The 25,591-nt window shown below is 38.3% G+C and overlaps 1 protein-coding gene across 10 annotated transcripts in view; it reads right to left on the minus strand.

The window, feature by feature from the left end:
• Positions 1-3,938: 3,938 nt before the first annotated feature.
• The window catches only part of KDM6A (lysine demethylase 6A), a 158,238-nt gene continuing 136,585 nt past the window's right edge, over positions 3,939-25,591 (minus strand). For 3 of the 10 annotated variants that reach the window (XM_076355062.1, XM_076355044.1, XM_076355026.1), the window contains 10 exons: positions 24,860-25,065; positions 22,346-22,410; positions 22,169-22,243; positions 20,164-20,312; positions 19,035-19,149; positions 16,700-16,887; positions 15,272-15,413; positions 9,973-10,099; positions 8,881-9,051; positions 3,939-6,565 (listed from right to left, as the gene is read on the minus strand). In XM_076355062.1, the coding sequence (XP_076211177.1) occupies positions 6,536-6,565; positions 8,881-9,051; positions 9,973-10,099; positions 15,272-15,413; positions 16,700-16,887; positions 19,035-19,149; positions 20,164-20,312; positions 22,169-22,243; positions 22,346-22,410; positions 24,860-25,065 (1,268 nt within the window). In that variant the 3' untranslated portion in view covers positions 3,939-6,535. The other 7 variants (XM_076355053.1, XM_076355034.1, XM_076354995.1 and 4 more) reach the window with 5 other exon arrangements.

A 25,591-nucleotide genomic window follows, 5' to 3' on the forward strand; every position in this document is an offset into this window, starting at 1 on the left:
CTCCCCCTCGCTCCTCCTTCCTCCTGATGCCCAACACAGGAGCTGGCAGAGCTGCCCTGTTTGCAATGAACACATCCCCAGATCATTAGCATTTAGCTAATGCTAAATGCATTAGGGACAGCAGAGATAACACTGACATCTCATGAGCAAGACAAGGTCCTGCACATAAATACAGAGCCGTAAGTCTGCCCCGAGCCTGCCAGCAGCTCCTGAGCCCCTGGAATATGTTTCCAGACCTTCAGCTATGAAGACATTTGCCCTTCGAGGGGGGCCTTGGACTACTGGAACTGGACCGCAGCAGATGCTCTTCTCGCATTGTGCTGGACACCCTGCCCAGTGCTACCATCCTCAAAAAACCCCTCTGCATGCCCCCCCCAAAAAAGCCCTGTGGCAACTGTGACTGGCTGCTAGTTATTTTCCTTGGCTTTTTTCACAGCCCAGGTGAGGCTATTCCTGGTGGCTTGTTTATCCTCCACTAGCCAAAATGCACTTCTAGCTGAGGTCCACTTTAGTTCTTAAATAGGTCATTTTTGCACACACCTGAAACTTGCCTGCAGCCAGGAAGTGACCAAACCCTGTTTGCACCCATTGCCCACCCCTCAGCCTTCTCCAGGCTCTGGAACAGTCCTTCGAGTTACTGCTGCGAAAGTCAGCCAGCCTGTGGGACGGCCCACTGGCAATGATGTACTGGAAAAAAACCCCCTCAAACCCCTAAACTTTCCATATCTTAAAATTGAACAGATTAAAACTCCAGCAGCAGCCAGGACGTGAACTGCACGTTGCACTTTGCATATAGCATTGAAAGCTAAAGATGCCTGACCATTGCCACAAGAAAAGTCCAGTTTCCTCAAAGGACGACTCAGTTACCCACTGGTTTGGTGCTGAAAAACACAGAGGAGGAAAGGGCTGAAAATATTCTTTATTCCTGTTCATCTTTCTCTGTGCCCAGAAGGCTCATATAAATGATAGCCCAGCCACATGTCACCGGACACATCTTACGCTGCTACTTCTCTCAATCTTCTCTTGTGGTGTCCTTTCTGCCCCTTTCAATGATTTTAAGTTTTTGCATGTACTTTACAGCCAACTCTTTCATACCATGTTTCAACGTTCCCATGGACTCTGGCAATGGCTCGGTTGTACGTCTTGGCTGTGCGTGGGATTCTTTCAAGCATCTCCCAGCTCTATGAAGTAAAGAAGTTAGTGCTTTAGCCCTTTCGTTTAACCATCAGCCCATCAATTAATCATTGCCTGGGCTTTACTACTTTTAAATTGCTCTCTCCTATGCCCGTTCTGGCCTGGTCTCCCTTTTTACCAGCTTCAGTCCCAAACCACGTATCACTCCCTATATCCTGGGCAACAGCGCACATTTAAACCAGGCCTGAAAACGCCTCCTGTCAGAAAAAACTGTGGGATGTGTCATTTGAGGGCGGTGCTCCATCCTGCTAGGAACCGGAGCATGCTGCCTTCTGCAAGAGAGGAACCATCGCCCTTCAGGAGCTCAGAGACAGGACAGGAGGGAGGCAGCGGGCTCTAATGACAAATCCGTTTCCATCCCACCTCCACCCTCCATACGTGTGTTCCCAACTGCTGCATATAGCCAACGCCCTGCCGCTCCCCAGGCAGGGGCAGCAGCAATTGTATTTTAATGCTTTAACAAGGCCCGTGGCAACGGGGGGGCTGGCAGCGTCCTGTAAAACGCTGACATTACTGCCCAAGCGGTGAAGCTGGAAGCTGAGCCCGCCCTGCTGTTGTCACTATGAGGTGCCTTTTCCCTTCTTCCATCCCTCCAGTATGTTTTTATGGCTTCCCGAAGTAAATAAGGATACACGCACCTCACCCGTACCTAATCTTTTGAATCTTTTAACGGGTGCTCGCCTCTTAACAATCCCTCCCTCCCCCCTTAATCACCAGCACTGCTGCAGCAAGCGGTAGGAGAGCCCAGCCTGCTGGGACAGGGCCGAGCACCACTCCTCCAGAGCAAGGCTGCTAAAATCCACTCAAGTTCTTCCAGCCCGTGGGCTCCACCCCAGACCCAGGGTGACAACGCCTGTGGGGCTCAGGGGTTGTCCCCACATTCCTAGCCTAGGCAGGCAGCTACGCTGCACCCCCCCCGCCACGTAACCTCCCACAGCGTGGGCTCTGCCCCGGGTGCAGCGCGGAGGCTGCTCTCCCTGTCCACCTGCTATTTTCTTCAGCTTTGCACGTAGCTCAAGCAGACAAGGAAATCTGTCATCTCCTCCTCCCCTCTGACCTTTTTCCCAATTACCCAGTACGTCCTGCTTTCCTGCCTTTTTGGAGGAATGCCATTATTTTCCTGGAAGGAGGCTGCCCTGGGGCCTGGCGGGCCCCATGCCCACATTGGGCATGCATGCATGCATGCCTTGCTAGCAGCCTCCTCCCTGGCATCCCATGCCTTCCTCCACGGGGCCCTACAGGTAGCAGCCCTGCACCGACCTTGCTTGAACTTGAGCTTCAGCTTGAACTTGTCTAGGCATCACTTGCACCCCTCCTTCCTCTGCTGTCAGCATCGTCACAACGGAAGCAGTCAATACTGGTTGGCTTTGACCTGCCCCAGGGGCAAAACAGTCACCCTCATCAGCCTTTTCCCTGTGCTCTATCACTGATCTCCCAACCGGAGTGCTTCCTCTGCCTGGTTCCCACGCTGGCTAAAGCAGCCGTGGAAGATGAAACTTCCCTACCAGCCTTACCCGTCGGCCCCACCTCAGCCACTGAATCACTGGGCCACGACTCTCCGCTATAGATCCAGACAAACTGGCTCTGACCTAAGGAAGCTCAGGGTTAAAAGCCCCCTCTCTAGCCCTCTACGCCAAATGAAATTTTTGCTTGAGCCCCTTCCCAGGATCAGGGCAGCAACCAAGGACGAGCACCCTCCTCCCTATCATCTCAGTTGAATCCTTGCATCTTCCATCTCCTAACCAATAAATGTCTTTGTGGCCAGGATATCACCAACTGTGGAGTCCCCAGTCCTTGCCCACCTTTGTTCCAGGATCTGCTGTACGATGCTGAACTGAGCCAAGCAGTGCTCATTTAAGCAAAGCAACATCATTTTAATACTACTTTGAAAGTCCTTCCTCCGACTAGGAAGGTGCGGATTCAGGATACTTTGTCTTTAGGATCAACAAGTTATCTGCCATATAAATTCAGGAATTTTGGGGAATTTTCTCTCTCTTCTCGCTTTCTAGTGACCTTTCTCTTAAATGCTTCTTACTTTTTTAGCTACCAACGCCGCTACTTCTAAAATGTAACCACTGGTAGGACTTCACTTCTCCAAAAAAAAGCAGAGATGCTGCTCCCAAGATTATGTACCTGAAGGAAAGCTTAAAAATCAAATGCTCTGTTGAACATAATGTATTTACAGAAGAACTTAAATGAAGCTCAGAAACATTTGACTATTCCTTCTGCCCATTTATGGGATCCCTTTGTTGTCACGCTCCTCCAGGACAGTTCTCAGATCCACAGTTCAGTAGCAAATGTTGCTATTTATTTCTAATTCCCTTTTATCTTCAATTCAACTTTTTACTTTTTTTTTTAAACACCCATTTGTATCTCTGGTTTTATCCATCCCCTAATAATGCCTTTTTTCTATTAGTCTGTACCTTTCAAAAACTCTTGCAATAAATGCGACATCTTCGGCCATTTTCATCCTTTTACACTTCGATCTTTAATTTGCCTGCTAGAATAATTTGTAGCCACAAGCAAATCAGAATCACTTGCAGTACGGCTCAGCTGTGGAGCTCAAGGGCCCCAAGACCGAGGTTCCTTGGAAAGCCAGTTAGTCCCCTCTGTTCAGCTTAGGACTCCCACCCCCCCCACCCCCTGCTTGGAAATATCCAGAGATTGCAAGTGTTTCACTTGCACCATGCGCTTCGTAATTTAAGAAGCAGAAGTGCTTCATAATAACTACAATTGATAAAATATTAACTTGTGCTTTTTTTAATAAAATGAAACAAAAGCATTCTAAATCATAGCAGCTTATAGGTCAAAACTGTCCATCGGTCAGGAGCATAGTGTAATTAAGAAGTACGAAAACTGCAAAATATTAAAGCTCTGCAGCAATTCAAATCCACGACAAAACCTTCAAGCAGAGCGAGCAACACTGCCTGAGGCTCTACTGATTTGGTCTACTTGTTCATTGGTGAAATACGAATTTTCTTCCTTGGTAATGGCATATCCTCTTTTCCAAAGGGGAGGAAAGGTACAAAGCCCTTCTGATTAGCGCACAGTAGCTCTTTCCCTAGTTAGCAACATTCTTTTACAGCACTGAGAAACGAGGACTTTTTGTTTACCATTAGTTGAGGTAAGTTATCTTGCTTTTATTTGGGTTTAAGACTACTGTAAAGGAGTAGCTTTTCAGTTGCAGCATGGTTTGTCAAGATTACAATATTTATGACTGCATAAAATACATTAAGTAAAAAAATTATGATTTGTAGAGTTTGTTATCAAGAGCCGAGACTTACATCTTTACAGAACTGCAAATACTGCCTTCCTAACTGCTAGTTGATAATTTTGCTGGCAAGAGCATTTGTTATACTTTTCTTTAATGTCCGTACCCTTTTGTCCAACTGTTGTAAGAACTAGCACGAAAGTCATTTATAACTATGGTTAAACTGTTGTAACAGCATTAGACGAGCTGTACTGATTCTTCATTAGAACACCCTTCGTTTGAAGCTACAAATGTAAGAGGCGATTCTTTTTGTTCAAAAGAAACTATTAGCATGCTCTGTGCCTTTAACACTTCACAGATTACAAAAAATTTAACAATGCAATCACTAACATACCCCACTAATGAGAAATTATGAGAAATTGTTTGATGCAGAACCTTCTGCATCAGTCAACTCTGATCGATAAGAAAGCTATCAATTTTGAAATTTAGATTTAATGCATTCTCAAGAAGCTAATGAGAAAGGAGCAATTTAAAATAAATACCATCATTAAAACTGCAAACTGTTACAATGATATATTATAAACTTGTCCTAAATAAACCTAGTGCTTCAAAAATTTACCAGTGAATTCGTATTACAAAATATGTGAAAATACAACAGAATACCACAAAACAACGTCCTTTTTTGGGGTCAACAATGACGCCAAGATGATTCAGTCGTAACTTTTTCAATTGTTAATAGAACATATTGTAATATATATAAGTTGCAATTTGGTTGAATTCTAGAGAACATCCCCCCCCAAACTCAAATTCACCTTTTTCACTCCTCCTCTAAAACTAGCGCCAAACTTCCTGTCAAAGCTGGTATTTTCTTGAAGAGCTTTAAAGTTTAGCCGTTACTTATTTTCTACTACTACGTTTTGGCAGCAACTATTTATTGGTCTGTTATTGCAAAAAGTGCAATTTAACAATAAACCAGTCTGAAGGTCATTTCATGTCTTGAGGATACATACCATATATTTCTTTAAAAATAATCATACTTTTGTAAGCAATACTTTACAGTAGACACCTCAAATCTACCATAGATGTAAAACTTAAAACGAGAAAAATTTAGTCTCTAAATCTTTATACACATATTTATATTCGAGTTTCTATATATATTATATATATACACAAGCACAAGAGTATATATAAAATATATATAATCAGATTCAAAAAAGAACAAAAACTGGGCACTGTACATAAAATCTTTTTAAAACTCAAACAATAGAAAAACTTTAAACATTAAACAATTTTAATAAAAGTTTCTGTACAATGCTAAGCAGTTTTATTTACATATAGAAAATGTAATAGGAGTAGTGTTTGAAATTACAGAACTCCTTAAAATTTCAATGGCAGGTAATCTGGAAAAAATAACAGCATTCCATTCACAAATATTTTCAAGCAATAAATATGTATTTATAAATAGTGTAAATTTACATCAAGATTAGAAACAAAAATCACAAATCTGAAGTTTATTCCTTAGTCTATGTGCAACCCATTTATCTTTGTGACTTGGCTGTTAATTGTTTTAAATTTTATTTAGGAACCAAAAGTGTAACCGTCATGGTTTCAAAACAAGACAGAAAAACATAAAAGCAGTAAAAAATTTATATCACCTAACTCTTCACATTAAAAAAAAAAAAAAAAAAAAAAAAAAAGTTGCCCAAAGAAAGACTTAAAATTTCTAACTACCTTACAAAGAAATGACCAGCTAAGCTAGTACTTTTTCCAAGGGAAATTCTGAAGGGGAAAAATGGGTGAAACCAACTCATCAGCCCAGAAACAGAGAAATACAAAAGAGGTGGTCTTCAAGTCAGTAGTCTGTATAATGTTGCCAGTTTTGTCAGATATATACAAAACATGGAATTATTTTTTTGAAGTACAGCTGGATGAGCTTTATTTGTTTTTGAGTTCTGGAGTAGGAGGCAGTGCTCTCTCCTGTCCAGTTGGTTGACACTCCGCACTTGGAAGGTTGCATAGACACAGCTTTCAGCCAGCAGCCTTACGGGATAGCTACAAAAATCAGTGGTGCAGAACTGGGTCACTTCCTGAATATCAGAAAAGTTTTCATTTAATGTCCATGAAAAAATGTCAAGATGAGGAGGATGGCAATGGAGGAGCCTGAAAAAGAAAACATTAAATTACCTTTTCTACAAGGGTGTAAAACTCAGTTGTTTAACCAAGACCTGCACAAATTGTAACCGTGAGAGTTTAAAGTCACACGCACTACTGTTTTTACACTTCAGGACTCCTTTCAAGTGGATACTGGCATTTTTTTCCAACTTACTCAAATATAACGCACATTTTACGACTACCCTCCATTAGGATTTTGCCTATACTGCAGACTGGAGTATGCTGTGGGGATGTCTGTGTTAACACGACGTGAGCTGCAAGTCCCACTGTGGCAGCAAAGAGCTCCATGTGGGCTCAGTATAGATATATCTTCATATACTCTAAAACAGGGATTCTCAACCTGTTTACCAATGGGGGGGATTGTCCATTTGTGGCCCTCTAAATGCCCTGCGGGCTTCATTCCCCCCCACCTAAACAGTAACATGTAACCCTGAAGTTAGGATATCTGTGGAAAGGGTCTCAGATTCTCTGACATGGGGACAAAGTTGGTTGTGTTTGTTTTATTTATTTATTTTTAATCCTGGAAGACAACACCAGAGTGCCTCAAGAGTGAAGTAAGCCAGATGTCTTGCTCCTGCCTGCTTTCAGGAGACAAGGTCTAGAAGATACCTATTTCCCAACATTGCACTTTGAGGCATTACCATCAAAATACTGGATCTTTGATAGCATTTCCTTCTCTCATCAGTCCTGTCATGACATGGAATCCCTTCAAGAAGCAGCTCACAGTCTTTAAAGACACTTTAAATCATGCCATGGTACCCACCTATGAAACACTAACACTAGCTGATCGCCACGTTTGCTCCCAATACTTTACCCCAAACACAGAGCCTCTCTCTGTTAGGCCTATTGCACCTTTGCCATCTGAGATTATCTTCGTCCTGTGACTTGCAACAAACCTCAACTCTTCTCCTAGATCTGAGATGTCACTTTTAGGCTCTGACTCTTCTCAATCGAGATTGTACCCCCTTTAAAAGAAATGAATGTGCACACCAATTTCACAGGAGAACAATTATTAACGCCCTCTAGGGCTGCAGGTATAGGCTTTCGTCGGGGAGGGAGCTACTCACAGGTTGAGAACCCTTGTTCTAGGGACAGTATCATCACTGTTACCTCTATAACGTTATAAACACAGACAACAAAATACCCCTCCCTGCCCCTTTTTTCCATACAGAAACGTTCTTGCCCATTTCCACTCAACTGGATGACGTATCTGAGAACAGGTGTTTACTTATATGCTTTTCTATAACAGATCATCACTTCGAAATTGCAGTATTTCACAAACTAGAACGACAATGGGCTCCTAGAAGTATGAATTGAAGTTCAACCACCTCAGGCTCTGTAGGACCAATGAAGAGAAATATATTCAGAGGACAAGGTCCCGCACTCTCGACAGCCTCTACTGCTGAACCTTGAGGCCTTAGCTCAAAAGGTCACAACCTATCATGCTAGCATTACATGAAATAATTGTCTAAACACACGTTTTCTGCAGCACCTGGAAATGAATCAAAAGGCACCGCCGTTTCTGGGCTGTTGTATTTAATTCAACATGAAATTCTCATAACACTTTGTCCAATGTTTGTCTCCTCTGACAGAAAGGCAAGGCTTATAAATAAATCCAGCATCGCTTTCACTGTGATTACAAACAAGCCATCTTTGCCTGAAACAATGAAACCTGGGCGAAATGTTAGGACAGTTGTGCTGACACAGTTCAAAGCAGGAGGCTGCCATATATAGCACAAAGCTATAATGGCAAAGAGGCTTTTTGCTCTAAATTGAAATGCAAAGGAGGCCCCAAGCCAAAAGACAGAACTCTTTGAGAGCATCCACTTGCTAAGCAGAAGGACAGTGCTGATTTGGGAGGGGATGGGTGGGGAAGGGGAAGGAAGGGGTCTGAGTGCATAGGATGCTCTGCTGCTATACTGACTTCATACCACAACCAATGTATTAGAGATGCTCTTGAACCTGGTGCTAGTTTCTCCAAGCTTCACTGTCCTGATTCTTCCCATCTCCATCTGATCCAGTTATGGTCTTCAGGTGATCTCTATTGGATTTTTAAAGCCACAACTTTATGAATTGTAACATCATACTTTTCCTGAAAACTCAGCGGTTATGTTCTGCAGTAAGTTACTGTACTATTTCACATAATTCTGACTCTTCAGCGTTTTGTTCTGTAAATATCACACACAACCCATACCTCCATTTGAATCAGAAAGTCCACGGTACTCATACAATGGAGTACCAAGACAGTCTACAACTGCTTTACAAATAATGTATTTATGCACCCACTTATTAATTTGACTTACTAATGTAAATTGATCATAGACTTGCATCAAGTCCTCCATTTTGTACTGTTCTAGCACCACAAAATTTTCCAGGTTCGTGCTTATCTTTCGTGCACAGTCTTGGCAATGTACAACATAGGTCTTTCGAGAATTGCTCTCACTAGTGACAAAAAGCAGATCAAAGACTTCCACCTATTAGATAGGAAACAGAAAGTCAACCGTTACAATTTCATTTTTTAAAAGTTAAACCATGAAAACTATTTTCTTTAAGATTTACACCCTTACCCTGTGCATGCAAAGAGAATAATTAGATTTGTTCAGGGAAAATCTATCCTCCTAAGGCTCAGGCAGAGAAGTGAAATATTGTAAAACCACTAACATCACACTTAGGATGTCTGCATGAACAGCGCGATGGGAAAGCTTTTGGTCAATATTGACAAAGCAGGATTCATACTCTGAATAGGGGTTATTCAGTAAGGTGGGGATTTATAACAATTATACCTATTTTCCTTTTCAAAATTTGTCTGCAAAAGTAGTTGATGATTTATTTCCTTACTACTCAGTCACATGCTCATCCTGCCCAAGAGGCTCAGTCAGAAGATAACTAGAAACTCATTTTCAGGGGGTAGGAAAATTTTATTTTCTTTTAAGCTTCATGAGAACTATTATCCAATACTTTAAAGGAACTATTAACAGAAAGTAGAATAAAAAAATTCAGCAAAAAGGTATATCCTGTGAAAAAAATGTACTTAAATTCTCTCTCTTTTGGGGCTGCTGTTGACTTCTGAAACGAAGACAGATACACCTTTAAAATGAAGCTCAGCAGATCAAATTATATGCAGGAAGGGATAACAACTTTTTATAACTGAGAATTGAAAATCGACCTAGTGAATAACAATGCTGTGGAAGTACTGTGGAAGAAACTGCAGCAAAATACAGCCTATGTCTAGAAAAGCTCTCTGAAGACAGTACTGCATCACATATATGTGCTTATAGCATATAGTAGATGCTGCAACTTAAAAGCAAAATTAAAATAGCAACAACAACAAAAGACAGGACAAAATTTAAAAAAAATATGACAGTAGTACACAAGCCCAACACATTTTTACTGACCTCACAAATGCTACAGTAATGAGCTGGCTCGTCCTTTGCTCGCCCATGCCAGACAATCTCTTTTCCTGCAGCAATCAGAGCTTCCCTCAGTGTCTGACACTGTTTGAGAGTTCTTAACAGGCAGTACCTGCAACCAAAATCAGGTGTATATTCAGTTCAATATTCAACTTTATAGCAAGATTCAAGTAGGCTTAAATTTCTTCTAAGACCCTGTACCTGGAGTTTCCTCTTCCTCTGGGATTTCAGAAACAGCTGGCTAATAAGAATCACTGGACCCATGACTTATGCAGAAGTTAGACCACATGCTTATGGAGCTTTGTGGAGATTTGTTCCATTTCAGTACTGCCCCTTGCCCTGCAAACAGGCTGTATCTTTCATTTTTTACTGGAACACATGAACGCTCTTTTAAGCACAATGAAACAATGTGTTTTCAAAAGCAATTCATGCATTTTATTTTGAACTATAAGTTAGTTTGAACTGCCAAGTTCAAAATATCTGTTCACATTTTGTGTAAATGACTATAGCCTATCCAAAGAACCGTTTTAACATCCTAAAAACCCTGTTACTTCCTCAACACTATTAAACTTCCAGTTATCCAAAGTCTGGAAACCCACGTTCTGACAGTCCTCTTCTGTACTAGAAAATCAAACTTGTTTTCTTGCATTGTATGAGCTACGTAAGTTCTCTAAAAAAAGAGCTGGCAAAATAGGTCGCCAGATTTCTAAATTACAATGTTATTTACAGTAATTTTTAGCTCTCAGCGATCCTATTTATTTGAGCTGCAGCCTTTGCAGCCTTTAATTTTCTCCTCCACAGGGTGGTTACGTTACATGCTCATTAGATGCAGAAGGAAGATTGAAAAAATGTAAGAGGAAGAATAAACATTGGACAGAAAACAAAGTGCTCAAGAGTTCTATCAAAATGTTTTCAACTTGATCCTTCTCCCATTTTAAAGCCTTAAACATGTAATATATACGTTCTGTTTTTTTTTTTTTTAAAGTTTCTTTCATGTGTTTCCAAGTAGTTATTAGAATCTTAGGCTTACTTTGAGATACTCTCCTCTTGATGTGTTACACTCAGACTGTTCATCTTCACTAAAAACTAGTCTATGGCTTCGTTAATACCCTCACTGTAAGAATAATGCAAAACTGAAAGCGTGTTTCTGTTCAACATCGTATTTTCATACACTGAATTTCAAGAAAATTAAACAGCTCATTTAGCTGTAACTCCTTCAACACTTTTGAAGTTTGATGTTAATGGGACTTACGATGCTAAGGCCAACCATATGCAATAGATCATACATTAATTCACTTGGGTGTTGGGCTAACGTAGACATGCTTCTGACAAGTTCAGTAACTTTGGTATAGCATTCTTTTATGCAATACAGCCTGATTTCAAATAAACTTAAAAGCTACCATTCTTCTCTTCTCGTCTCTTCTGCTGTTAACTGGAAAAATCTCTGGGTATGGCAAAGAGCAACTGGAAGCACATCCGCACACTTGCCACCATTGTTCTCCACTCTTGACTTCCAAAGAGTTTTCAAAGTGTTATTTTCAAAGAGTTTTCTAGCGTTACAGTTGTGAAGAAAGAATTGCCCAAAACGTAACTCACATACAACACTGCTGCAATGTTTGCCAAATTTGCAACCAAAGCTGAAAACAATAGCTAGAAGGTGAATTCCTCCTCCTTGGATAAAATTCAGATCCTAGTAATGGCACTTGAAAATGGAAACGTTAACTATTTCATGCTGTCAAAGAATGGGAGAAAGCATACTATCTATCACTTTGAAAATGCACCACAATTTCCTAAAGTATGGGAAGCCTAAAGAAAGCCAAAAAGGTGTCCAGCAGTGTCACAATGTATGTCAGCTTTTAGTACTGTAGGCCTGCTTTTATTCTTGTACGGTAAGAATTCAGCTGAAAGAAAATCTGGACCATATCTCTCTCTCAAATTCTTTACAGGTATGGCATAAAGAGTACGAGTAAATCATGTCCAGTCAAATTCAAATATTTAAGAGAAGATGATTTTAAAATGGACATCATCCTGATTTATTCTAGAAGAGCAGTGAGAAACCTGTTTGAATATTTAGATATCCAGTAAAACTTCTGGAAGTGTGGAGACCATCCCAATGGCAACGCAAAACTGACCTCTTTGTATCTTCCAGTAATGTATCTTCCCTACTGATACGGAAATGTATTTTATCTGGCTTCATGATTTTGTGCAAAATCATTTCTCCCATGTCATGTTCTTTTACATTTCTAAAACTATTTTTGTAGAAGAACTTATTATTTCAGTTACTTTGGAATTAATTTTTTAAGCCTTTATTACCATGTTCCCACTACCTCTAAAATTCTTCTCTTCCTCAGATGCATTTGTAAAAGTCCTTGCAGCTTTCATCTAAGAGGATTGTGGTTAATTTTTCTTTTCTTGAGGGTTGCGCTCCCTCAGTCAAGTTTTAAATCATTCTGTCTGCCCATGTTCCTGCTCATGATTCTACTGTTAATATCAAATCTTTAAAAAACATTTCATGAGAAAGTTTCAGTTTTTGCTCTTTGTCTTTTATCTTGCAAGACAGCACGGAGTTGCACATTAACTAAAAATATAAGGCGGCTTCAGATTTCTTCCAAAAGCAAAGTTTCCTTCTATTATTTTTTTCCCTACTGCTATTCTATATCTTTTCACCATAAATCCCAATATTTGTATGTATTTATATGTATGCTTAAGTTTTAGTTTATTGCCTATGTAGTGGTTACTCTCACATAACCCAGTAAGACATATTCGTATTTATCTTCAAATTGGAATTACAAACTACTTTTTATCGTTTTCCAAGAGCTGGTCTTTTGTACTATTCTGATACCTAAGAAGCCCCAGAGACAGAAATCAAACTACTTCAGGTATCTTCGACATCCAATTTTAGATAAAGACCTGCATTTTGGCAAAAAGATGACAGCTGTGTCAGTGATACTTTTTTTTTTCCTGATGACAAATGAAAAGTCAGCTATTCAAGATGAAGTTCAACCAGCTGTATCAGAAATCACTATTTCTCAAGTGTTTTTATACACATGCACACACACACACGTATAAACACACAAATGTCTGTATTTTGTACATAATAAAATCCAGAAGCAGTGGACAATAGCTACTTGCCAACTGGTGCCATTTTCCTGCAGACAAGCAGTCCATAGGAAAATTATGCAACTGCTTTCCTATCTTAAGGAGATTCACGCAGGTTTCTGCATTTCCAGTATGCTTACAAAGCCAAGGTCAGATACTAGACCTGTTTATTCTGGGGACACCCTTTTCTAGTAACAGCTATACCGTAACTATAGAAATGACCACAATGAAGAGTTATCTCAGGTTACTGCTACTAGACGCTACAAACCAGAGCTCATCATTGGATCTTCTTCCCCGCCGCACACATAGCATGGAACTTGAGATCTGGCTGACAAGTAACTTGGATGGAGGGCTTAATCCCAGTAAACTGGAAGTGGTTTCAGTAGACTGGAAAAAGCAAAACTCATGCAAGACCAAAGTCTGTATCTGCTCCTCAGCATCTTTCTTTATTTGTAATGTACACCTAAAATTTAGGTGTCTCACTAGAAAAAGCTCAGCTGCTGTCAGCCAGCAAGACAATAGGGAACAACCATTTTGTCCTCTGTGTTTCTTCACAACATTTTAAGAGATTCTCTTGGAGAAGGATGCTATGCTCAGTCATGTTTTTCTCCTTTTAAGCCTAAACCATGGCAAAAAACCCCCGAACTTGTGCAAATGCAAAATACAGGTGCCAAAATATCGAAATCATATTTTCCAAAAACATTCCAGAACTGTTTCAAGCTTTACAATAGATGCCTGCTGAGCTTGAGAAGATATAGAAAGGTAATTGTGAAATAAGTTTGGGTTGTTGTGGGGTTTTTTTGTTTTTGGTTTTTTTAAATATATGGACTTTTTGGCTTCTTCCCTCCCAAGAGGGAAGTTTCTCCCCGTTTCTCATTTTTAAGTATTCAGTTTCTCCTCTCCCTTTTATGACAGCTGGCATCCTGACTATGAGCACCGATAGCTTAATTAAAGGGGCAGGACTGCCAAGCCTTCAGCAAAGATTTTCTTTACCCTAGATATTAGTTTCTAGATTTTAAGAAAGTATTCACACATAAATGCTATTCCAAAATCTAGCTTCACAGTGACTACAAACCTCCCTCCCTGTCTTCAACTTCCAACATTCTTGGTCCTTACAAAGTTACCGTTTCACCAATTCCACCATTCTGAAACATGTTCAAGCCTAAATTAAATTCCTACTGTAAAAAGGTGTCTCACTCAGATGTCATCAATAAATCCTACTGGGGGAAAAACAGAAATTCTTTTTCTTTGCCCTTTTTTTGCAAGTTAACCCACTCATTTTTTAAAGGTCCATTTAAATTGGCAAATTATAAAAGGATTCAATGCTTGTGGATCCAGTATGTTGAAAAGACTAAGAAGTGCTCAAGCTAGAAGCTCCTTTGGTAGGCTTAAGGAAAACAGAGAGTGCTGCTACCAGAGTATTCTCATGATGAGCCATTTGTGTTGGAATTCCCCCCACTTTCTTTAGGACAAACCTACAATATATGCTGAAATGTCCGTTCATTCCTCAACCTAGGTATAATGGTGCTGCAATATGATCTATATTTGCTTGAAAATGAAATCTTTAAAGAAAATTACTAAAGATGCTCCGAGCCTGGAATATTCCTGCATTTTGGAATATGCGTATGAGAAATGTCACTAAACTCAAGCATCATTTTACACATCAATTACTTCATTATTCAGAAGAAAGAGCAAAGGGAAGGAGGCTTTCAAATTCCTACTTGCCTTTATTTAAAACATTTATACTGGATCTCCAAAAGACAGTGTGTGAGCACTAATTAGAAGTTCTATAAATGTAAAATTAAGTTTAACTTTGCTGTAAAAATGACTAAACATTCTAATTCTAATATTTGAGTTGATGACCTAATTTTGTTATTTCTTATGGTATGTACTCTGAACAGCTTCTGTCATCTCAGTCAACTGTTTCTGTAAACTGCTGTATTAAGTCTATGGCGTATTTAACAAAAAAGTTAATTAGATCATTCTAAAGCTATGCCACAATAACATCAAATACAACGTAATAAAACTAATGATATCCGAAATGGATTCTTTGAAAAACAATATGAAATAATTTTGGCTTGATTCTCAGGAACGGAATCTTACAAAGGATTACTTAGAAATCAACTATTGCTTTATGCTTGAAGAGGAAATGGGTACAGTAAATGTCCAAATAAGTAAAACTTACTTTATCATTTCAAAAAGCTTTGGATCCGAGACCTTGATATTTCGAGCCATATTCCATGAAAGATGAACCATGGGTACTATGGACTTTACGCTCTGCAGTTTATTCCACTCGTACCGTTCCACTGCCAATTTATATTGACAGGCTATACAAAAGCAAAAGTACAGAAGCAATTAGTCAAGTTAAGAAATAAGTATCAACTGGAGCCAAAATAATTTGATTATAATCAAAATTTACACCCTTTAGGGCTAGATTAAACTTCATTCGCAATGACACATTCATTCCAAATACACTTGAATTCTATAAAATTTCTTTTAAAGTATTTATGATGCTAAAAGAACGTGCAATATCACAGCAGCAACAACTATCTGTGAAAACAAGTTGCTGACAAGCATTCGATTTCCATGGTGAAGAGAGAGCAATATTTCAAAAAGGGTTCCTTAATAAATTTTCAAGTATTTCAGATTAAAAAAAAAAAAAAAAAACAACAAACCCAAACCACAAAAAAAACCCCCTGAATTTGAAATGTCTGCATCTCACTCTAGTCACTCTTTATAATAATTTTACAATGCTGTGGTATATAATTTGTCTTGAAAAGGAAGACTGCACATTGAGAGATTTGTTGCAATGAGTCAGATTTTTTCATTAAGCAGCCTACTCACCCCGCCCTTTTTTTAAAAATGTTTTACAAAATTTACTGCGACTGAACATGTGTCCTCTGTATCAGTCAATCATACAATCCTGGAGATATACTGTTTATTGCATCATAATGAAATAAAGACACACCTTAAACTATTTAAGAAAACAGGAGTTTTTTGGAAGTACATTCCATTCAAATGCTTGACAGAATCTCATTTTAGCTGTGAAATTTCCTTCTACTCTCACTTCTAAAAACCTTCCAAGACCATGGTTCAAAACTAAAAACTTCTAGAATAGTAGGTCTGAAAAACCCGGTATTCCTTTACGAACAAGATTTTACAACTGTTGGCATTTCCTGATGCTTTCACTGAAGAGCAATTAAGTAGCAGTTGTTCTGAAAAAAGTTAGATTGGACAAGTCCTCAACTCATACACAAGCTATAGCGCAGTCTGCCGGGTAGAAAAAATTTTGGGAGAAAAAGTTAAGAAATGGCCTACAAGACAGAGTGTATGAATTCATCTAAACATTTTATTCTGCTGGTGTTTGCTACACAACTGGATTTTTACAAGTCCGTTAAATGGGCAAGTGCAAAGACTGCATTCTTACTGCTTTCCCCTCCCCTCTTACCAATGGAATTATTTACAGCTTCAACACAATGTTTTAAAATACAGTACGTTCATTTTTTTAATCTAGTAAAGCATGGTAAATTAGTAAGAAATGGCAAGTTCTGTGGCATATGTAGTATATTATTACCTAATTACGTAGTTCAGCACAGGTACTATTCAACCATACCTGTAAGAGGGCCAACATTCCACGCAATGTTGTTGCACCAACCAATAGCCTGAACCCAATGAACAGTGCCAGCATTTATCCACACCAAATCCCCTGGTCTTTGAATAAACCTATAAACTGGGACATTGGCTTCATACAAATCTTCCAAGTTTGGCCACCAAGATCCCATTAGGAAATTCATATTATTCCTGAAACAATAGGAAAAATGAAGTCTTCAGCATTTATCAGCAGACATATTAGTGGTTGATATGTCAATGAAATTTCCTGTAAAAACTGATCCCCACGATAAATGCTTTCTGCATCTAATCAGTGACCCAGGAGGACTAGTCAAACGGAAAGTTTCATCTATAAAATTCCTGATCCTAATTCCACATTTCACATCCTGCAATACATTAAAACACTTAAACCATCTGTCTGCCCATGTGAAGTCAGTTTATGGCTTCCACTTTTGTTCTATTTTCCTTTCAATTTCCAGTATTTTATTAATGCTGAGGCAGAGAAATCCTTGGTGAGATCTAGTGCGACACTGGTGCCGAATGCTGCTTTTTTTAACCAGTGACTAATTTTATATACTGAGCGTACCAGCTCTTAAGAATGTTTTCTGTTTTGAACAACGCCACCCATGTACTCGTACTGTCAGTGTATGCACACGAAGCTTGTCCACACAACAAGCAACCTGTTGACACCATCTCAACTGTGATCCACAGGTCTATGCTACATTCAGCCAAGAAATGTCAACCCTCCCGAGAAGCATGAAAACACACCTCCATATGAATTTCCTAAGCACGAACTCTTCCACTATGGTTATGCAAAATACATACTTCTCTCCCATCCTTATCCCAATTTTATACTGTTTTTGTACTGCATCATGGGAGATCATTCGCAATTCACAGTTTTCAAAGACAATTCAGTGCCTCTATCAGGCACTCTAGACATTTTATGAGGTTACCAAGATCTTAGTTTCTCTGTCACCCTCAGGAGGACAGTGTCATGGGGGTAGAAGGCACGTTGTCAGAGACACTGCAATTGCATCAGTGGAATTACAATTTTGAGATGGCTAATTTTGTAAAGGTGGATGAAATAAGAAGAGTTGTCAGTAGACAGGCAGAAAAAATACAGAGTACAGAGACACAGAGATGAATTTGCAGAGCTCTAGAAAAGTTCTGAAGAAAGTCAGGAGCTTAGTCCAGTTTTAACTGGGCAAGATAAGAAAAAAAAATTCTCCCATAAGATCAGCTTCAGAGGCTACCGCTTGAATACTAGCATGATTAAGGGACACAATTGCTCCTTTTTTTTTTTTTTTTTTTGGGGGGGGGGGGGGGGGCGGGGGTGGTGGTGCATGTGCATATGTGTGTGTTGTGTTAGGTGGATGCTTTAAAAACAAAAGGCATAACATAGAAACCCCAATCTTAAAGCTGGCTGAGTATTTCCCCAACAGTCAGTGCACTTTAACTTTTCCAGCAAGCTACAAACTTGTAAGTGTATGCAAAGCATGCCATGACACCTCCTGGGGTCCGAGTAAACTAAGCTCTCCCTCTAGATGCAGCAAGAATGTCATACTATGCCAAAATACCAATAACTCTGTACTTGCTTGTGTACAACATGTACATTAATCATAATAAAGATTAACAGCATACATCACCAGGAAAACACTTTATTCCATCACTCCTAAAAAAACCAAACCAAAACCCCAACTCCTTCACCCCCAACTTTGTTCCATCACTCCACTGCAATAGCCCTAGAAGCCATTACAAATGCATCACCATTTGGTCATAGTAGAGGTCAGCTTTAATATGCATGATAGAGTGCCTAGATAAACAGCAAGGACCACGATGGATTTTCTGATGTGGAAATGTTACTTCTACGAAAACTGGATTGATGCTACATAATACACATTGGTAGCAGACAGCCTATGCTTATTATACTAAACTACTGATCTCCCTTAATGTAGTATAAATTTGAATCTTGAACCTCGATGAGCATTTGCTACTATCAATCTCTCACTTCTTGTATTTCCTTCATTCCTTAAAATGAAGTTTGAAATGTCATTCCTTGAAATGACATGTGTTTGAAAAAAGCGAATAATGGACCTAATGTTTATTTTTGACAGCAAAGCTATCACAGGCAATCCAAGTTTCTGTACATTGTACAAATGTCGTATTTTGTATAAATTCTAGATTTTGCACTTTGACTTATTTTAAAAGACTTTTCTGACTACATGGAAAACCCGTAAAATAATGTCCTCTTACAACGCCCTCAGTAATTTCCCCCCTTAGGTCTGAGAAAGGCATAGAGAACTCGATAAAAATAGAGAAAAACAGCACGCCCAGCTTACTTTTCACAGAAGTCATTCATGACACCCCAATAGCTTTCAGGGACAACAAACCATTCACAGTCACCTGGACCAATATTTATATTTACTGAACAAAAGTTGTTATTTTCTTGATGACCTGAAATTTAGAGAAAAACAAACACACTTTATGTAAGGCTGATCTATCAAAACAACACTATGAAAATGCAAAGTTACAATTACTAAAAAACCCTACATCATAGTTTAAGTATTTGTACATATTTTTCTATGAGACTTACACATACTATTGCGGTGCTTCACAGTGTTAAGAAATGCAATTAAGCTACCAGTGGCAAGAGAATTCTGCTTTTGTTAGTTTGTGGAAAATGAAAAGCTGGAACTACCAATCTTGTGAATCTGACCAATACTTCAGCAGTTCCCTTTTTGTAGAAATAAATGCTTCAAGATGCTAAAGCTTAGATTCTGTGTTTTATGATAGCTCTTGACAGTCCCAGTCAGGAGCAGAACTTCGTGACTTCAGGCACTGAATAGACAAGTAGTAAGAAATCAGTCCCAAAGAGCTTTCAAAATCAATGTAGAAACGCCAGTATTTTATCTTCTTTTGACAGCTGGAAAACTGAGCCATAATCCCTAAGGGAACTATCTAAACTTGTACTTCAGAAAAAAGAGACCCTGAAATTTAGTCCAGATCCCTCAAGTCTCAGTCCAGTGCCCTAACACAGCACTATTCATTATGGAGGGTTGAGTCCTATCCTCAGACAACAAGAATCTAAAAAGTAAAAGTATACTGATTTCTATGATTGCACAAGACCTACTTTGGAAGCCTATAAAAACTTTCAAGGCATGTAAAATACAAATACTGTCCAAGTACATAAACCCATCCTCTTTCTCCCCTTAAAGAATCCAGTACTGCATGCAAGAGGTTAGTATAGTAATTATCTAGCACTGCAGAAATCCAGAAATTTCCACTATAAGGTAATTTAGCACTTCATACACGCAGAGTTCAGTTAAACAAGAAATTAAAAAACCACTGAATATGTACAGTTTTATCACGTTTAGGCATGCTGTAAGATATGGAATATCTGCAGTGCAGTTAAATCAATACCACAGCAGTAGAACCTGATTTTTTTTCATGCAAAGAGATTATACTCACCTGGTGTTCTGCTTCCTGGAACCTTCATGTACAACTGCACTGTGTTCATGCCCAGGATGGTATGACCAACATGGCTTAGAAGATTTCCTGCTGATACCACACGTACAAAAGCAGGAAGTTTTGTCAGTTCATGGAGTTGCAACTTCCACCTGCAGCAAAATAGCAAATCGACAAACTGTGAAACCCCAAAACTCTTAGAAGAGTTTGAGAAATTATAAACATTTTCAAAAAGTTGTTAGCATAGGAGATAAAAGAGCAGACAACCTACTTCTATATAACTTGACATCTCTGAAGAGACAAGTTGAGACAATGCAATACCCTTACTTGACAGTTACAGAAATTTAAACAACAATTTCATTTAAGGGTGAGCTAAAAGCCAGGGTGACCGGACTCACTCTTGCAAGTTAGCCAGTCTGCTGCTATACTGCCAGAAAATTCTGCTTGAAATTTACACCTCGGTGTACATCTTTTCCAAGTTAAAACAGAGCTGCGCTCTCCTCACACTCTAAGCCAGTCAGAAACTGTTAACCATGCTTTCAAGAGCCAAATGATACGACGGTACAACATATGTCAAGAAGACTGTCTGAACATACCCTAGCCTGTGCACAAATTGCTGTGACCAAGAATGAAGTTAACTACATGCATGTGCTACGGAACTGAACACTTGCATTAAGAAAAACACAGATCTTCAAACACAAAAATCCCAGAACTTAAGTGTGGAGCTCTGTAATATCACCCAGGTATCTGCGTTACTCTCCTAATTTTAAAATATTTCCAAATATAGTCAAAAATTTGACAGGCTAGTTGAGGGGAAAGACAGTTTTGTAGCAAAAGCTGAGACTGTGGATCAGAAGATCAGGCACTTACCTGGGATCCTACAAGAACTATTTCAAGTGTCAAAATGCAATTCCCTATGAGCCTCAGCTTAGTTATGCTTAGGTTAATTTAAAGTCTCTCTCCCAGTGGTTTGCTCTGAGTGCTAATTTATTAGGAACAATTTTGCATCTACAGATGGAATTTTCTTTAGAAAAAAACAGCATCAGTATTTAAAATTTTGTAACAATCTCTAATCACATATGTATGTACACACATTGATCTTTCAGTGACTATACCACAAAAGACTTCAGCATCTTAAGCGGGCCTTATTCCCCAGTTTCAAACACCATAATCTTTTCTTCTGCTCTAAGGGTTGAAGTAGATCAGAATTTTTGTACTGCAGCTGGCAGGGCTGAGAGCCTAGACATGCTGGATCTTTTATGGAAATATATACTAACTAGAGATTGAACCAAATAAAAAATTATTACTGGACAAAAAAATATGCTTTCAGAGTATTTCTAATACTTTCTGATGTTTTTCTGAGCTACCTTCATCTACTCAGAGAAAGATACGTAGTCTAAAGAACACACAATTTATTTCTTTTTTTTTTTTCAGGTTCTGGCAAAGGTATCATGGCTTATTCACAGGTAAGCATTGGTCTGATCTTTACTACCTATTTTGAACCCTATTCCTGGACAGAGAAGCAAGAGCTATGAAAAAGTGGAAACAGAAAGGATGACAGTAGGAACAAAAGGAAACAAAAAAGAAGTAACAAAAATCCAGACAAATAAAAATCCTTTAATCTTACAATTTCTGTGCAAAGACTGAGAACTTGGTATTGTCAGAAGTAATTAGTTGTAAGCAAACAATTTAAAGCCTCAGAATGAAACAAAGGGAATGTATTGAAGGAGGACTAGAAAGAACAGTTTCTCATGGATGTTTAAGTTCATTTCTGGAAAAATTAAGATCCTGGAAAGAAAAGCTTGAAAGGGGATTTTAGGGTGAGAAGGACTCTTAACAACCATTAAAAGACCAAAGGTAACAATTTAATTGTGGAAATAGGGTGTGCAACTGGAATTGGGTTTAATCAACAGACTGATTGATGTCTGAGAAGAATGCATTGGTTTTCCAGAAGGAGTATCATACTGTAGAATACCACTGTGAGCAGGAGAAACTGTAATCAACTTACTTTTTGTCATCTGACAGGTCAATGTTGGTCCCAAACTTGATTGTTTTAAAAGGTCCTCTTCTCCTCCTCCCAGAGCTGCAAATACAAAAAATGTAATAGGTTGATGTGAAGATGGGAATGATGTAAAAAAGCCACATAAAACCAACTACAGAATTATCACAGTTATACCACACTTACTTATCAGAAGATGTGGATTCATTATCTGAGTGGTCCTTGTGGTGACTCTTCTTCTCATTTTCCTCCTATAAAATGCAATTGTGGAAATGTTTTAATATATATAAACAAACATAAAAGTAAGAATATATCTAAAATATATAGGTATAAAGTGATAACATGTTCACCGACTAAGTACATTTGTTTCAAGATGCTGGTACAATCTTTAAAATATCTGTATCTAAGATTTTATGTGAATATTACTGTTAAGAAAATAAAAAAAATAGTTATTAGTCAAAAGCCATTGCAAAAAATTCTTCATGACTACAAATTCAGTGAAGCTCAGGCCAGGACAACAGAAAATGTCTACACTGTAAACACTTCTGCTAGCCTACATTACAGTTGCAAATGAGTATGTTGGTTTGCTTCATTATGCAGGTGAACTGGAATCCAGTCTTAAGGAATACTGGTAACTTTTTTAGACTAGAACATTTACCTTGCTTCAAAGTCAAGCAGGTCTCCTGATACAAAATTAGGATGACTAATATTTATAAAACTAATTTTATAAAATCCATTATATAAAATCTTTTGAATTTTTCATAGCCATATGCTATTTTAGCACTCCAGTAGCTAGGACCATGACTAGTGGAAAAAAATCTAACCAATACTAAATGATGTAATTTGATCTTTTTAGCAGAGTGGGCTCAAAACCCTATTCTAAAGACTTCTTTTTTGGCAAGTATATGGACATAGAAGGTAAAAGAATAGGACAAAAAGGAGGAAAGAACTGCCTGGAGGCTATCCAAAGATCTCTAGCTTTGAATGGGACTGTTGTTAAATCTCAAAGTGCCTGATGTACCTGAGAAAGTCTTATTCATCCTTTGAATGAAGGACAAAAGAGAAACAAAAAGGAACCTAGTGATGATGGATTTATCAAATACTGCAAGACATGTTAGAAAAGCAATGTAATAGTTGTTAGAGGAATTAAAAAAAAAAAAAAAAAGAGATCACTTAGGGCAAGCCAAGAGGATTGTGTCTGTAGAAAGAAGAAACAAGGCTTTCATGTGAACGCTGTGGAAAGTCACCTAAGGACAGGTCAAAGCAGTGTTAGGTAAAGGACACTTGTACGCTTAAAACAATGTCTTTTTGATTTCCAAGGGAAAAATGAAAATCATCACTCTGAAAATTATTTTACATATTACATTTTTACCATCAATTTGTAACAGGAAAAAAAAAACATCAGAAAATCCTGCAGTTCACTTCTTGGTGCAAAACCAAAGCTGAGGCTTTCCTGCTGACAAGCTGGTATGTGATCAGTTATGTACATTACTGAACATGTACTTCACTGGACCATTATATATATATACAGTGTTCTCCAGCCCCTCTGGAATGATGTACAAGAATACAATGCTGGTACAAGTGTTCAAGGGGCACCAGAAAACTTCAGTTGATATCCTACATAAATTTATTACCCCTGCAGAAGAAAAAAAAAAAAATCCCTTTTACGTCCCAAGCTCTTGATGACTTCAGTGCTCCCCACTTCCCAATGGTATTCCTGTTTCTTTTCCTCATCTTGTATCAGTCTCACTCAAAAACTTGTGACTACCTTCCCTTCTCTTTTCTTCAACTACCGATTCATTTCTTCGTTTCTAATCCTTTCCTCTAATGCACAAAGTTTAAAGTTAGAATTTCTCTTTCCTTTCTTAATGAAACCATTGCTGTTTCTGCGTAATGGCAGTGAAAACTGCAATAGTCAATTACCCACGTTGGCGTTTTCCCTATTTTCTAATTAACAACTGGTCAAGAATATCTTTTTGTCTCAGTTCCACCTTAGCCTGATCTTTTTATAACAGCAGACAACATAAGCCTCCAAGGAGTGCCCATCGCTAATTCCAACGATGTGCTCACTACTTCAGTGAAAATACTAAAAAGTAATACCAATAAAATAACATTTCAAACATTTCACCCCATCAGATACATCTAACAACTTCTAAACTAAATAGAAATTCTTATGTTTGGAACCAAACAATAACAAATAGGAAAGCATCAGTCACTTTTCTGGGGAAAAAAGAAGTTATTTTAATATTTTAAACTGTTGTGCTGAAAGACAAGTATGAGTGTAAACTTCTAATAAGCCACATCCAAATTAATCCAGGATACTATGAAGAACAAAGAAATTTAATTTCAAAGAGTATGTGAAATTAGAAGCAATACAAGTTAAAAAAAAGCATCTTAAGTTCTAAATATTTTAGTATGTATTTTGACATTATTATATGAAAGCTTAAGCTATCAAGCTTTTAAAGTATGTAACAGTTTTACATTAAGAAAATTAAGTTTTACATTAAGCATTTGGGAGGAATACCCTATATATGATTTGACCCTCTATTCAAAAGAGATTTTGTAAATTTACCCGTGCTCTTCACGCTAATCGAAATGTCTCCTTTTCCTAAGTATACTCCTAATTAGGAGTTACTAATTGGTTCCAGAGTTAGTGTACAGTTTGTAAATTGTTATTGTAAATAGTAACAATGGACTTACCCTTAAAGACTCCTGGAATGAGGAGGCCTGGTACTGTGCATATTTAGCAATTGTTGTATGAGATCTACTGCTTTCACAACGCCAGATTTTCTTTGTTCCAGTGGGGTCCCAGTTTTCATCTGCTGGCTGCAGTAGTTGTGTCCTCACTTCTACTATGTGTTCATTATTTGCTTCTACCAATGTCTTAGTAGAGAAGAGTCCTAGATCTAATAGATAGGAATAAAATTCATAAATGACAGTTAAAATATAATAAAAAGTTTCAAGAAAAGAAGACATTAATACTTTAAAGTTATCTAAAGGTTTAAACAAAAGCATGTTTTTCCCCCCTTAACCTTCATAACACAGCCCACCTGTAGGTTAAAAATTAATGCTCAAGATTAACACTCAAAAAGCTTTTGTGCACACAACAGTAGAAGCTTAGAAAAAACTTGGCAGCTACTGTATGGACTATATTCCAAGAAACATTTTACATGACTTGTGTAAACAAATCTGCAAACAATGTTTAAATCTATTACCAATAAAGTATTTTTCAAACTATAGTTTTATGAATGCGCTTCCATCGCATAACACACTTCCTACCAACAATGATAATTTTTCTATCTACAGAGTTCAAAATATGGTACACAGTCAGATTATAGATCATTAAATCTAGGCACAAAGACATGTAGCCATAGTTTTCATAGGAAAAAAGTCTATCCGTAAGCTTCTATATCCACAGCTCAGCTCCTCTCT

Source organism: Aptenodytes patagonicus, chromosome 1 (genome assembly GCF_965638725.1).
Source record: "Aptenodytes patagonicus chromosome 1, bAptPat1.pri.cur, whole genome shotgun sequence".
Classification (NCBI taxonomy): Eukaryota; Metazoa; Chordata; class Aves; order Sphenisciformes; family Spheniscidae; genus Aptenodytes; species Aptenodytes patagonicus.